We start from the raw sequence: 13,804 nt of genomic DNA, 5'->3' as shown, positions 1-13,804 counted from the left end.
GGGGGGGGGGGCTGGAGAGGTGGCTCAGTGGGGGAGCCCTCGAGATGCCACCCCCCCTAGTGCCACAAACAGGAGAGCGATGCAGAGCGCCACCCTGCATCAGTCTGTGAGCGGACCTCCAGGAAACAGCTGCCCCGACTGAGGCTCTCCATCAGCAGCTCAGAAACACGTCCTGCGGGAGGGCGGTGTCCCTGTCCACCTGTGTCGGGCCCCTTCAGGCGGCAGCCTGCAGAGGCTAATGGAGGCAGGGACAGGAGCTTGGCCAGGCCCCTCAGGGAAGGCAGGGCGTCCACCTGGACCCGGTCCTGGCCAGAGCATGGTCACCCCTCTGCACCAGCGCAAAGCTCAGGACACAGGAAAACCAGCCCCACTCACCGTGTGGTTGGCGCCACAGGCCACGTCACGCACCACCACGTTTGGGACAGGCAAGATCTGCCCGTCTTTCGTCTTCTCGATGAAGATGGCCACCCTCCGGGGCACCAGCTCACAGTCGTACTCTATCCGCTGAGCCCGGGCAATGAACTTCCCGTCCGAGTTGTGTCCTGTGGTGACCAGAGCCTGTTGTCAGGAGCAGCACAGGAGGCAGGGGACCCGGTGCTGAGCTCATTCACTACCACGGGTCCCCTTGTCCCCAGCCCCGGCCCAGCAGGTCCTCCAGCGGGAGCCACAACCCCTCTGGGGCCCACGAAACTGAGCTGGTGGGTGGGTACTAGAACAGAGGGAGTGACCACAGGGACGAACTGACAGCAGCACAACTGCTGCGACACCTGTCACGTGCTTCTACACTCAGAGAGGACTCGCCACTAGCAGGAGCCTGGCTGCCACGCAGTCCTGAGGGGAGGAGGCCAGCGCCCGGAGCCCCAGGCTCTTAGAGTGACCCTGAGCCCACACTCGGCTGTCGGCCTATCGGCTACAGCGCTCTGTGTCAACCCACGGTGATGGCCGTGTGACACGCTTGTTGCACATGCAGCCTTCGCCGCCGTCTGAAGTACCTTGACACACAGTCAAATGAGCACCAGTGTCCAGGTGGGTGACAGTGCACTGTTCTAAGACCAGCTTCTGGTGAGCAGGTAGTGCGACAGGAGCGGGTCCCTGACACACTGCCAATCTCTTGCCGCTGCAACGTGCCTGTCCACTGAGAATTCTGCCCGTTTTGTGGCTCAGACATTTGTGAAGCCATTATGGTGCAGGGTGGACACTTCAGGACGTGCAGCTCTTAGACAACTGCTCAGACACTTCCTGCGGGACATGGGGGCGGTAGTTGGTGTCCGGGTCCCGATGTTGGAGGAGCGTTGCCATGGCCACTGCCTCTCACCAAAAGGAACGGCATCCTAAACACTACTGCCAGGCGCAGTGGCGCACACCTGTAATCCAGTGACACGAGGCTGAGGCAGGAGGATCCCAAGTTCAAGGCCAGCCTGGGCAAATCAGCAAGACCCTGTCTCAAAATAACACGAAATATGCCAGGGGGATGGGGTTGTGGCTCAGTGCTTGCCTAGCACTTGTGAGGCCCTGGGTTCGATCCTCAGCACCACATCAAAAATAAAAATGTCCATCTACAACCCAAACCAAGAACTTTAAAATATTAAAAAAGAAAAAAAAAAAAAAAAGCTGGGGATGTTGCTCAGTGGCAACATCCAGTGGCAAAGCTCCCCTGGGCCCAGTCCGGACACTGCGCAGCAGCCCCCACCCCGCCTGCACCCTGCTGAGGGGTCTCCGTCCAGGAGCCAGGGCCACGCCACCTGCCCTCACAGCGCTGGTGCTGAGCCGGGCGGTCCCAGAGGGCGGGGAAGCACCTTTGAATTGCTCTTCCCCCACCTCCTTTGAAGGAGCAGCACACCCTGCCTTTCCCAGGGACAGGCCAGCAACCCCTCCAGGCCACGCGGACCTCCAGAGAGGTGATGGCCTGTGGTGGGGAAATGCAGCGCCTATAGCGCGACCCAGGGAGCGCCTGCTGGTGACAGACCCCGGGCTGCCACGTGACTCTCTAAAGGGACCCGTCCGGATTAGGCGAGATGGGGGATGCCGTAAAGCAAGCTGCTCGGCTGAGAAGATGCTCTGGGTGCAGACCAAGCAGCACCGTCCTAAGTGGGGCCCGCACACAGCAACCGCTCTGCCTTCGCCACCCCGCAAAACCAAGGCAGCAGGGGAGCGGCCCACGTAGCAGGAAGCACAGATGCGCACTTCCGCGTGGAGCCCGGGGCTGGGTGCAGCACGAGGCGGTGGCCATGGCAACGCTCCCCCAACAGAGCCTCAACCTGCACGGCTGGGGACGGGGGGGGGGCTGTTCCTTCTCACGCACTTCTGACTGGAGCTATATTTAGTTTCAGAGTCACCATCCCCTGAAGTCTAAGGCCAACACAGAGCTCTGCCTTCTATTTCACGCCTCTCCACCTGCCCTCTGCTTCGGAGGGTGCTGCACCGGGTGCAGGCAGCCCGTGGGGCCAGCAGGGGGCGCCCGCGCCTCACCGCCTGCTCCAGCTCCTGGGAGGGGGCTGGAGCCGCAGGCAGGAGGCAGGGAAGAGAGAATGGAGAGCTGGTGACATAAGGAGGGAGGGTTCTCATGCCTCCTGAGACTTGCAGGCTATGAGACATGCAGGAGCGCAGTGACCGGCTTTTGAACAAGCACATCCTGCCAAGGGTGGAGCGGGAGGCTCCCTGCTCCATGGCACACACCTGGAGCACGGCCCGGCCTGGGCTCAGCACCATCTCACACTGCGGGAGCCCCTCATGTGAAAAACCAGAGAAAAGTATCTATTTCTTTTCCTTTTTCTATAACTTTGAGATTCTTGCATAAATGGATCTTCAAATCAGAAAACAGCATCTTTCATCAGACTGCACCCCGACTTCACGGAGGCAAACCGCTAACCCGCTGGAACCCTGTGAGCGGCGGCTCCCCGCTCCGCCAGGCCCCACTTAGTGGGAGAAGCTATTATCCTGAGATCAATCACCACGTTCCTAACACATGTGTGCGGCCCCCACTGGCTTCTGGTTCTAAATATACAGTTAGATTACAGAGCTTTTAAAAACACACTTCCATACCCAGCTGGCCGTACTCAGGGCACCCAAAGGAATAGAGGTTTCCTTTGCAGTCCATTATCATACTGAATTCAGCCCCACAGGCCATTTTGGTAATTGGCTGGCCGTTGTACATTATCTGAAAAGAAAAGACAGTAGACTTTCAGGCATTTTTCAAAAGACTGATAAAAAGTCTCTCCCTCTCTGCATGAGGCTGTGACACAAGATTACCGGGCTTCAAGGAGAGTTAATGACTCCCCCATTCTGAAGGCCAAAGCCCAGAGCACAGGGAAAATGCAAAGACTGTAATCTGGGTAAGAAACACCCTCACGACCCCCCACCCCGCCAAGAGAGTAGCCACAGACGTGGGACTCAATTTCTGAGAATCTGCACCCCAAAAGCGCCCAGCAGAGTGCCTCACACATCCTGCTGCTTGACGAATCCCAAAATCAACAAGCACCAGAACAAGGTCAGAGAGCACACCTTGCCCTGTCACCTCCAAGCCTCACTGGAGCCACCAACTCCAGGATCAGCTCCAACTTTAAAAACAACAAAGAAACTCTTTAATAAAAAGAACCACTTAAAAATATTCTCATTTGCTCCTCAAGCCACCGAGTCTTCACTAGAGGCATAAATAGAGGTTAAGATGGTTCAGAAAATGGTAGTGATGGCTGTCACTTAACCTGGGATTTGAAAACCAATGAGGACATCGAAACAGTGGCTGCTGCAGCCAGTCAGGCTGGAAGGACCAGGACAGGAAGGGAACAGAGGGCAGGAAGCCGCAGACCTGCCACCCCGCACAGGAGACAGAGGCGGAGAGGGAACCAGACCTCAGACCTTGTCACGACAGCCCTGACCCACTCTGCCACCATGCGACTGTGCTTCAGAGCTGTGGCGAGCAAAACAGGAGCACTTGAACTCCCATCCCAGGCTACAGCGAGCTTGCACCTGTCCAAGATCAGGAAAGCCGGGTCCCACCTCCACCACTGAGGGTGGGTGGACTAGTGGCCGGCATCCTGCTTCATTTCTCAGGTAGGAATCCCACCCCTCGAACTTGATCTTAGGTGTCTTAGCAAAGAGAAACTGCGTTCTGAGCAGCTGGCAGATGACTACACTCAAGGTCAAAATAAAAGCATTTGCAGATGAAGACAAACTTCCATCCATATGACATCTCACTTTCTTTAGCACAGAACAGACTCAACGCAAGGTCTTGACACTCGTTTCCTTTGGAAGGAAAAGGGCTTTCAAGACCACAAGCTGAACCCGCCTGTGAACCCGCCCCACATACCTGCGCGGGGCTGGGGACAGCGTCCGTCTGGTTGCCCAGCCCCAGCTGCCCCATTTTGTTCTCTCCAAAAGCAAACACGGAGCCCGTTTCTGCAAAGAGAGAAAGACATCACAAAAGGGAAAGTAACGCTGAATGTTTTAAACTAGATTTGGAATCAAAGGCATCAAAATAATACAAACAGCTCATTTCCAGGCGGAATGTGAAACAGTATCCAAAAGAGCTTGGAGCAGGAGGCCAGCGTGAACCCCACTTGGCATCAAAAGCTGGGGGTGCAGTTTAGAAAGGCCATGCCACCTCTCCCAGTCTCAGATGGGCTCCCTGCCCCCAAAGCCACCCAGCACCGGGGCTCTCGGCACCCAGAGGCCAAGTCACGGCAGCAACTCCACCCAACCCCCAAGGTGACTCACTGGGCCTTCTGCCACAGTGAGAAGGGCCGCCCCTTACCCGTCAAGGCCAGGGTGTGGTTGCGCCCACACGCAGCCGATACGATGGCCTCGTGGCTGAGGGACTCGATGAGTCTGGGGGCCTCAACTCTCTTGGTGTCGCCATGGCCCAGCTGCCCCTTCTCATTTCGACCTGCAGATCACAGCTGGTTGGGGGGGAGCGGGGTGGCAGGCAGCACTACAGGAGTGCCCCACATGACCCTGGGACCCACCATGCACCCAGAAGGAACCTCCGACCCACAACCAACAGCCAGGAGAGAAAGCAGCAGCTTCTGAGTCCAGGGTGAGACCTGGTGCACCCCTGAAGCCGTCCTCTAGTGGTGGCCAGCTGCAGGCACCTGCTGCACCGTCCCCAGCCCTCGGGTCCCCCTTTCTGCCACGGTGACAAGGACCCACTCAGTGCACACCGCCAATTCTCTGGTACCCCAGAAAATGCGAGAAGGGCTCCATGCAGCCCGGTGCCTCCCACACACTCTGGCCACACGAGCCCTGGTCTGCGAGGCACTGATGCCCTGTCATTCTCTTTAGGGCAGAGTTCAACAGTGACCACGTTGTCACCCGGCTCCAAGGGGCACCGCCCCAGCGTCTGGGGATCGACCTTAGATCATCTGGTTTTGGCCCATCGTTCCTCCACTTTTCCCAGCAGCCCCCCAGACCACCCCTCACAGGACCCCAAGTCCGTGGATGAGCCCTGGTGCCAAGGGAAAGGTCTGCTCCACACACGTGCCCTCCTGCCAGCGAAGCCACCCCGCACTGCTCCCGCGGCCTTGGCCACGGCACTGCCCCTGCACTCACACGGGCCTGAGGGGACCACGGCAGTGCACAGGCCTCTGGGAAAACCACTTACACCCAGAGATGGATACAGGTGGGCCTCAGGGAGAGCTAGAAGCAAGTCGGCTCTGCCCAGTGGCCTCCAAAGAACCACAAGCCTAGGCTGGCCTCGCCTCACCCTGGGGAGACGGGAGGTTTGGAAGGGCTGAAAAGTCGAGGACTACCGAGGGGCAGGAGGGGTGGGTTCAGGAAGGAGACCCTCCCCACACGCCCCAGCAGAAGAGAGGTGACTTAAGGACCAGCGCCCTGGCGGGAGCGGCACACTACCCGTGCGGTGGGCTCTGCCGCGCACACACAAGGCCCAAGGGTGGCGGGGATGACCCCTCCCCTGGGGGCCAGTGCTTATGGCCACTGTACTGCAGCCCTCCAGTTCTAAGTGACCACCAGTGAGTAGACACGGGGCACCCCCAGCACGTCCCCTGGCACTACTGCCCGACCCAGGCCACTCGCCCTTGAGCTGGGACTCATCAATGAGGTGATGCTGACGTGGTGCTCCTGCCCACAGGGTCAGCACAGAGACGCTTCTGGAACCACAGCGTAAGTGACGCTCAGCACGGAGATCGGGAGGGGCTGTTTTAAGTTGGGAACACTGACATGAATTTCCATGCCCAGTGTCAGAGCATGAAGCAGGAAGCAGGGGACACGCCCCAGTGCCAGGGAGAAACCAAAATCGGGGCAAATGTCGGCATGTCATCAAGAGCCTGTGAAGGATAAATCTGGGCTAGACGCTTGTTAGTTTTTTTCCAACAGAATTACAAAATTAGCCCAGAGCAGGGAGACGACAGATGTTAATATATTTGGACTTTGGTTCAGCAGCTCATGAAATCAAAAAAAAAAAAAAACACAACACCGGTTCAAACACCAAAATAAAAACGCATCACACGGACTACGAGTGGCCACGGGGCCAGAGCAAAGGGTGGGGACAAACGCCAACACAGCCAGCTGGAAGCAGAGCCCAGGAGCTGGAAGGGCTTGGGGGCCAAAGTAGCCTTGGTGACCACTTCACTAAGGATCTGGAAGAAGGAGAGGCAGCCCAGGGGGGACAGGCAGTGGGAGGAGGGCGGACAGGGCAGCCCGAGGGCCCAGAGCACCACACAGGGACAACCATGAGGACATCTTCAGAAGAGGCGACGAGCCCCAGCCCAAGATGTGCGCAAGCCAGAGCCAGACGCAGTGTCTCGTGACAAGCACCAGTGGCACTCCAAGCGTGAGGACACAGGCCCTGTGCCACTCGGCGTGCTGGAGGGACAGCACGCCTGACACAGGCCTCGGCTGGCTGCAGTGCAGAGTTCAGGGCTCCAGGAACGGGGCCACCAGACGGCCACTGGGGCGAGGGGTCGTGGGGTTCAGGGAGGCTGGCTGGGAATCAGGAAGAGGAAGGGTGGCTGCAGAGAGGAGCGGGCCTCGGGAAGGGACAGGCACGTGACCAGGAGCAAGTGGCCCGCGCCCCGCCACGCACGGTACTCACCCCAGCTGCACAGCTTCCCTTCCGTGGTGATGAGGAGGCTGTGGGCGGCACACGACCCCGAAACCACGGTTCGTACCCGTACCCCCGACAGGCACCCATACCTGTGGGGTCCCCACAAATTCTGACCAAGATTGCGGTAAGCAGCTGCAAAGAGAAGGAGAAGGCTGGTCACAGGCCGGCGGCCAGGAGAGAGCCCTGCACACAGCAGGAGCCACCAGGCGCTCCAAGGGCACTGCACTGGCCTGGCAAAGGAGGCCACGTGAGGACAATGTGGGCACCTGGAGTCTCTGTAGTAGCCAAGGGCCCCAGAATCAAACTGCCCGGGAGCCGGTGTGGCCCTCCTGTCAACCCCACCTGCCCCCACTGACCCTGACATCTGCAAAGGCAGACAACAGGCCACTGTGACTGAGCCCACCTCGGGCTGGTGCCCGGGAGCTGGTTCCTGCCCTCCCAGGGCCGGGCTGGCCTGTCTGCAGCCTGACTGCCAGGGGGGAGCACCAGGGGCCGCCTCCCTGCCGAGGCAGCCTAGTCCTCACATTCTCCCCTTCAGAGCCGTGGCCCCACATGTCCCCACACCGCCAAACCGCGCTTCATCATGTCTCAGGCACCTCAGCACCTAAACCCATTCAGGACCCCGGCCTCTGCCCACGCACTAACTCCCCCACAACGCCCTTTCCCACCCCGATCTGTCCTTCACACTCTCTGGAAGCCGACCCCACAACTGGCTCAGAAACTGCCCCCAGCACCCAGCGCAGCCAGCCCTCCACTCCTGCTGCGCCCCTCGCCTGGCCCTGCTACAGTAGCAGCCCGAGGCCTCTGGGTGCCAGGCACGTCACTAGCAGGAGATGGGGTGGGGGCAGCGTCGCCCTCAAGATCCCACCACCCCGTTAAGGATGGGACGTGGCGTCCGGAGCCCCTGAGAGCAATTCAGAGGACACTGCTGGGTCAGGGTCAGGCTCTTCTCTGTCCTCCAAGGTCCTAACAGGGGCCACTCAGCGAAAAGCAAGACTGGCAAAGGAGCTGCCAGAACCGGGCTAGGTGTCACAGACCGGGGGGGTTCTGGGGACACAGGCTGTGGGGCTGAGAGTCAGGCATTTCCCCGAGGTGCGCCGCTACCTGCGAGCGCTGCTGGGATTCCTGCCACCCTCATGGGACAAGACAGCCTCCAACGCCCCAGTTTTTTGGCACTAGGGTGTGTCAATGTGCAAATATTTGTTTATGGGCAAAGCAACGTTGGGAAGCACAGTGGGCACCTTTCCAAATGAGACCAAGAAGCCATAAAGCGCGGCACCCTGCCAGCCTGCTCCTGGGGCTGTTTCTTCTGGAGAAAGACACCGTCTTTTCTTCTCTATTTTTTGGCACTGCACATGGAACCCAGGAGCACTCTACCACAGGGCCACGTCCCCAACAGAATCTGGCTAAATGGCCCAAGCTGGCCTCAAACTTGTGATCCTCTTGCCTCCGCCTCCCAAGTCGCTGGGATCACAGGTGTGCATCACCGGGCCCGGCTGGACGTCAATTTTCTAAAGTCAACTGGGGACCAAATATTTACTTCTTATGACTTCTCTGTTCCCCTCTCCAGCAACTGTTGTTTCTGTCAACCCAGTTCTCGCAACAGGCTGGCAGCTGGCAGAGCGCTGGGGACTGAGCGTCCGACGTCACTGACACTCAACAAACACCTGGTCGTCCCGGCCCCATCCAGCCTTTCACAGTCCCCAGAACTGCCCCGCAGTGGACCGCTGGACATCTACAGCCAGGAGGCACAAGCCATCTGAGGCACCGCTTCTCATACCTTGTTGTTTAGGCACTTCTTTTCGACCAATCAAGTCCCAGTTGGTTGCCCCAAAAATCAGAAGCTGCCCTTTGCACTTAGACCCTTCAAGTTTCTAGAGACAGAAAGAAGGAAAAATTAGCCGGATTACGGATGCTTCCAGCTCCCCGAGGCTGCCCCGGCACAGCAGGAAACAAAGCAGCATTTCTGTGTCGGCCCTTTCACACAGGGGCTCCAGGTCCCAGCTCCACCTGTCACCCCGCACCCCCACGCTCCAAGGTGCGTCACCCCAGACCCACCATGGCCACTCGCTGGCTCTGCCTGGCCTGGTTTTTAAATAACTTTTGCAAAACACTCAGCCAGATGGTGTTCCCCACCTCCACTCTGCAAAATGGTGTACAGAGAGAGATGTGCACCAGGAGGGCCACAGGTCACCCAAGGGAATCACAACTGGCACATCCTGGGGACCACGTCTGCATTTTCCCACAAAAGCACTGTGGTCCGCAGGGCCTGAGGCACTGTTCCCATGCCACTTCCACATGTTCATCACATCATCATCCCCGTCTGCTGTCCTCCATGCCAGGAGCTTTTTCGTGGGGACGTTGAGCTGGGGACGTTGGGGATAAGCCTTCAACTTCTCCAGGAGAGTAAGGCAAGGGAAGACGCAGTGTTAGTACTGGCAGCAGGGTCTGACACAGGTGGCTTTTACAGGCTCCCTCTCTGCTGCATGAGGCAGGGCCCTGCTCAGGGGGTCTTGGAGAGACAGTCACCTCCTGCTCGTCACCTCAATTCTCACCTCCACCAGCTTCAGCAAAGAAAGGTGGCAAGGTCCTGGGTTCAACCCCAGCACCAAAGAGAAAAGGTGCCCAAAGGTCACGGCCCAATTCTGGGCCACACTCGTAACACCCCCAGCACTTTTCTCTCTTAAATGTCAAAATGCACCCTTAAAAGTGATCCGAGTTGGACGCACACCTATGATCCCAGCAAAGCAGGAGGTTGAGGCACGAGGATCGCCAAGTTCAAAGCCAGCCTCAGCAACTTAACAAGGCCCTAAGCTACTTAGTGAGACCCTTTCTCAAAATGAAAAATAAAAAGGGCTGGGGATGTGGCGCAGTGGTAAAGGCCCTGGGTTTAACTCCTGGTACCAAAAAAAAAAAAAAAAAAAAAAAAAGCAGGGTTATGGTACCTTTTACTGAATAAAATTGGAGGGGATTGAACCGGACACTATAATCCCACCAACTCAGGAGGCTGAGACGGGAGAATCGCAAGTTCAAAGCCAGCCTCAGCAACTTAGTGAGACTCTTGTCTCAAAAAATAAAAAGGGCTGAGGAAGGGACTCAGGGTGAAGCCGGGTTCGCTCAGTGGCAGAGCACTTGCCCAGCACACACATGCCCCGGGTTCCACTCCCAGCACAGGAGAAAGAGACTGTAATCAAAGACTCAGCCCTGCACAGCGTGCTCGGTCCACGCAGCCCCTCACTCTGCACACCAGCTGTCCCGCACACCAGGAGGAGAGCCCTTGGTTTTCACAACTGACACGGGAAGGCCTGGGGCAGCACAGGCACTCCAGAGCCCAGTCATCCAGCTCAACTCAGAGGCCTCCAGGATGGAGGTCCCGGCAGCGCACCCCACATGTCTTCAAAGGTTACGTCTCCAGGTGGAGTTCACTCTTTTTTTTTTTTTTTTTTTTTGGGCGGGGGACTGGGGAGTGACTCAGGGGCACTTGGCCACTGAGCCACATCCCAGCCCTATTTTTTGTATTTATTTAGAGACAGGGTCTCACTGAGTTGCTTAGCCTCACTGTTGCTGAGGCTGGCTTTGACCCTCCTGCCTCAGCCTCCTGAGCCGCTGGGATTACAGGCTGAATTCTATTTCTTAAGGAACCTGGTGTCACAGGTAACCATCCCCACAGGATGGGCCCCACGTGCTCAGTCACAATTGTGACAGGAGAAAAGCGCCATCTATAGACCATCCCCAGCCAGGGCTGAGCCCAGGAATGGAGCAGCCTGTCCTCTCAATTGTTCAGAAATCGCCCTGTGGCAGAGGCAGAGGCTGGTCACCCGCCAGTCACCAGTCTCAGGTTACCTGAGTGGAAGCCTAGTTTCCCCTAGAACCTCCCTCCTTTGTCTAAAGACAGGTGCAGCTGGCGGCTGGAGGTTCTTCAGGCCTGCAGTCCGTGGTTCTGTCTGGTTCTGTCAAGGTGCCGTAGGAGAGGCCCTGGGTTCTCTGCCTAAGTCACTGACTCATTCTCTACTACTCTTCAAGGCAGCGGGCAGGACACAGGAGGGGCTGAGGCCCTGGAGACGGCCGGGAGGAGGGTGCCAGGATGCCCCCCACTGCAGGCAGGCAGAGGTTCACGGGCACCACGCTCAGCATGCACCAGAGGTTGAACCACCCAACATTGAGACGCAGTCACCAGGGCCAGACTTCAGTGCTGTGGCCACCCCAGCACACTCTGCTGTCAGACCAGAGGGCTTAAGCTGTGAGCAGGTGGCCAGAACCTGCTGCCATTGATCGGGGCAGAAGGGGACTTCCCAAGTGACCTGGACACTTGGTCAAGGGCTAGTGAAGCCCTTCAAGCCAGCTTAGCACTTTCGCAAAACCCCAGCCTTTCTGATAAAAGGTGTTTGTGGGAAAGCAAGTCTATCCTGGTGACAGTGGTAGCTTCCCGTGGAGGGCGGGAACTGCCAGCCAGGCTCCCAGGCCTAGGTCCTCACAGCCCAGGTACAGGGACTGCCTTCCCTATGGGCTACACTATTACTTGTTACAAGCCCCTCACCTTCTCTAAGTTAATTCTTCCCTCCACCTTGTATGAAAAAAAAAAAAAACATTTTAAATAAGAAACGTTAATCAAAACGTTAATCAAAACAGCCTTAAATCACAGTCAAGGTCACTCCTGGTTCTGGACTCAAAAGAGCCTATCATGTGGGATAAAGACCCCGGGTGCCTGCTGGCTCTACCAGAGGAGCAGGCAGATGCCAAATCAGGAGGGCTGGGGTGGGGGGCTCAGCAGTACAGCACATGCTTAGCAAGTGGGAGCCTCGTGAAGGAGAGAAGGAAGGAAGGGTCAGAAGGGAAGAGAGCAGGTCAGTCAGAAAGGTTGTTCCCCTGGGTTATACCCAGGCCACTCTGACGGGCCACACCTGGCAGCTCAGATAAACTTGGTGGACTCTGCTGGTGTCCCCCCAGGATGAGCTACTTCCTGACGACTGGTCAGGCACAGAGCCTCTTCAATCAACAGAATGCGATTTCTGATCCAAAGCAATTTCTGAATCATTGCCCACGTGAAGGAGGCCCGTTGGCAAGGCTGAATTCTATGTTTTAATCACACCCATCCACCTAGAAGGCTGGCGTTCTTGAAGGAGGAAGGCCACCAACAATGAATATCAACTAAAACACTTCAAGTTCAGCTTTCAGGTATTTATTCAGACCTTCCAGACCAGACAGATTTGTCTCAGGGTCCACAAAACCTTAGCAACCCGAAACTGGAAAAAGTATGAAGACGTGGATACCTTCTCCACTCATCTGTTCCACAGGACTCAGCCGTCTACATGGTTCATGATAATCAGGGCTGAAACGACCCTCGGGGAACAAAATGCTCATGTGACAAACTACACGTAAGCCCCTGGCCCTACAGGGCATTTTCCAGGACTGAAATCATAAGAATGTTTGTAAAACTACCCATCCTTCACGGAAGGCAACTCTGCACCTGAGCAGTCTGAACTCGGAACCCATCTTTCCCAAGCCGCCCTCTGCGCCCGGAGGTGAGGCAGACACAGCAGGTCCCGCCAGGTCTGAGTCGTGTTCTCACAGCCCCTCCAAGCAGCAGAGCAGGGAAGTGAGGCAGGGACTGCTGTGGTCATGGCAGCAGCCAGGTCCCCAAAACTGCCTAACAGAAAGGCCAGGGACACTGGGCAGAAGAACAAGAAGCAGGGTGCCAGCCTAGGCCTGTGGGAACAGAATGGAGCCATAGGAGCCCAGCGCTGACCCTGAGCAGAACTCAACAGATGCCATCGGAAACGGAAATGGAGACTCGAGGTGTGTTTTCCATAAGGTGTAAAAGAGCATCCTTTGTTGAAGTCTCAGTCTTGCTGGATTCTCTGAGCCTAGGCAATGCTGACCAACCAAAAGAATCTGCTCAACAGTCCCCCACTTTTTTTTTTTTTTTTTTTTTTTTTTTTTTAGGGAATGGACTAAAGAGAAATGTATCTTTTGAATTCCTGTTTCTATGCATACTTACATATGACTTATCTACGTACATAAACAGGAATCCAAACTGGAATAACTGCTGGGCCTTGCTTCTGAGTTTGTCCTAACACACTGTGATGGGGGCAGTGTCTGCATTAGATCTGTCAAAGGAAAGCAGTTCCTGGGTCCCTTTCTTGATACACTATACCACCCTGGTGTGAGCCAGGCCCAGGCTCTCAAACACAACCCAGCCTTAACCCTTCCACTGGGAGAGCAGTAACAAAGCGCTTTCACACATTCAAGTTGCAGGGTTGTTAAAGGTGCCTTCCTTTGGACACCTACTGTCCTGCCCTTTCATCTTACCTGAGATGGGTGTAGAAAGTGCACTACTGCCTACCCTGCCTGAGCTGGGGAAGCACTCCATCCTCTCCTTAGCCCTCACCTGCCCTATGCAAAAAGCACCTGTGAGAGTAAGGGTCCTCTGAAGAGTATTCAGACTCCCAGTCCAAAAGGGAAGTTCCTACTCTTTCCTGTGGTCATCTGAGAATGTGGAGAGGGTGCAGATCCCCTCCCCAAAAAGAAATCTTGCAGCAAACTTGCAAAAGTTCTACTGGGGATAGCGCGCCGGTTCAGCTCTGCAGCCATGCAGGGACCTAAGGTGGGTAGGCCATGGCTGCCACTGGGAGAAGCGAAGCCCACTCACCCCATGAGAGGTGCTTCTTGACTGGGGGCGACCACGGAGCCCGGCGCCAGCAGCAGGGACCACCAGCCGCAAACAAAGCTCAAGCCCCTCTCCCC

At 56.8% G+C, this 13,804-nt stretch overlaps 1 protein-coding gene across 1 annotated transcript in view; it reads right to left on the bottom strand.

Annotated features, from left to right (window-relative positions):
- Positions 1–13,804, bottom strand: part of Rcc2 (regulator of chromosome condensation 2) — a 33,815-nt gene that overhangs the window by 7,554 nt on the left and 12,457 nt on the right. Inside the window, exons 2-8 of the mRNA XM_048782717.1 lie at positions 13,710–13,798; positions 8,841–8,934; positions 7,049–7,192; positions 4,751–4,882; positions 4,307–4,395; positions 3,043–3,157; positions 376–542 (exon numbers count right to left, since the gene is read on the bottom strand). Of these exons, the coding sequence (XP_048638674.1) occupies positions 376–542; positions 3,043–3,157; positions 4,307–4,395; positions 4,751–4,882; positions 7,049–7,192; positions 8,841–8,934; positions 13,710–13,798 (830 nt within the window). The remainder of the gene's footprint in view (positions 1–375; positions 543–3,042; positions 3,158–4,306; positions 4,396–4,750; positions 4,883–7,048; positions 7,193–8,840; positions 8,935–13,709; positions 13,799–13,804) is intronic.

This window comes from Marmota marmota, unplaced genomic scaffold (genome assembly GCF_001458135.2).
Source record: "Marmota marmota marmota unplaced genomic scaffold, marMar, whole genome shotgun sequence".
NCBI lineage: Eukaryota > Metazoa > Chordata > Mammalia > Rodentia > Sciuridae > Marmota > Marmota marmota.
This window is presented reverse-complemented; position numbering and strand designations above follow the sequence as displayed.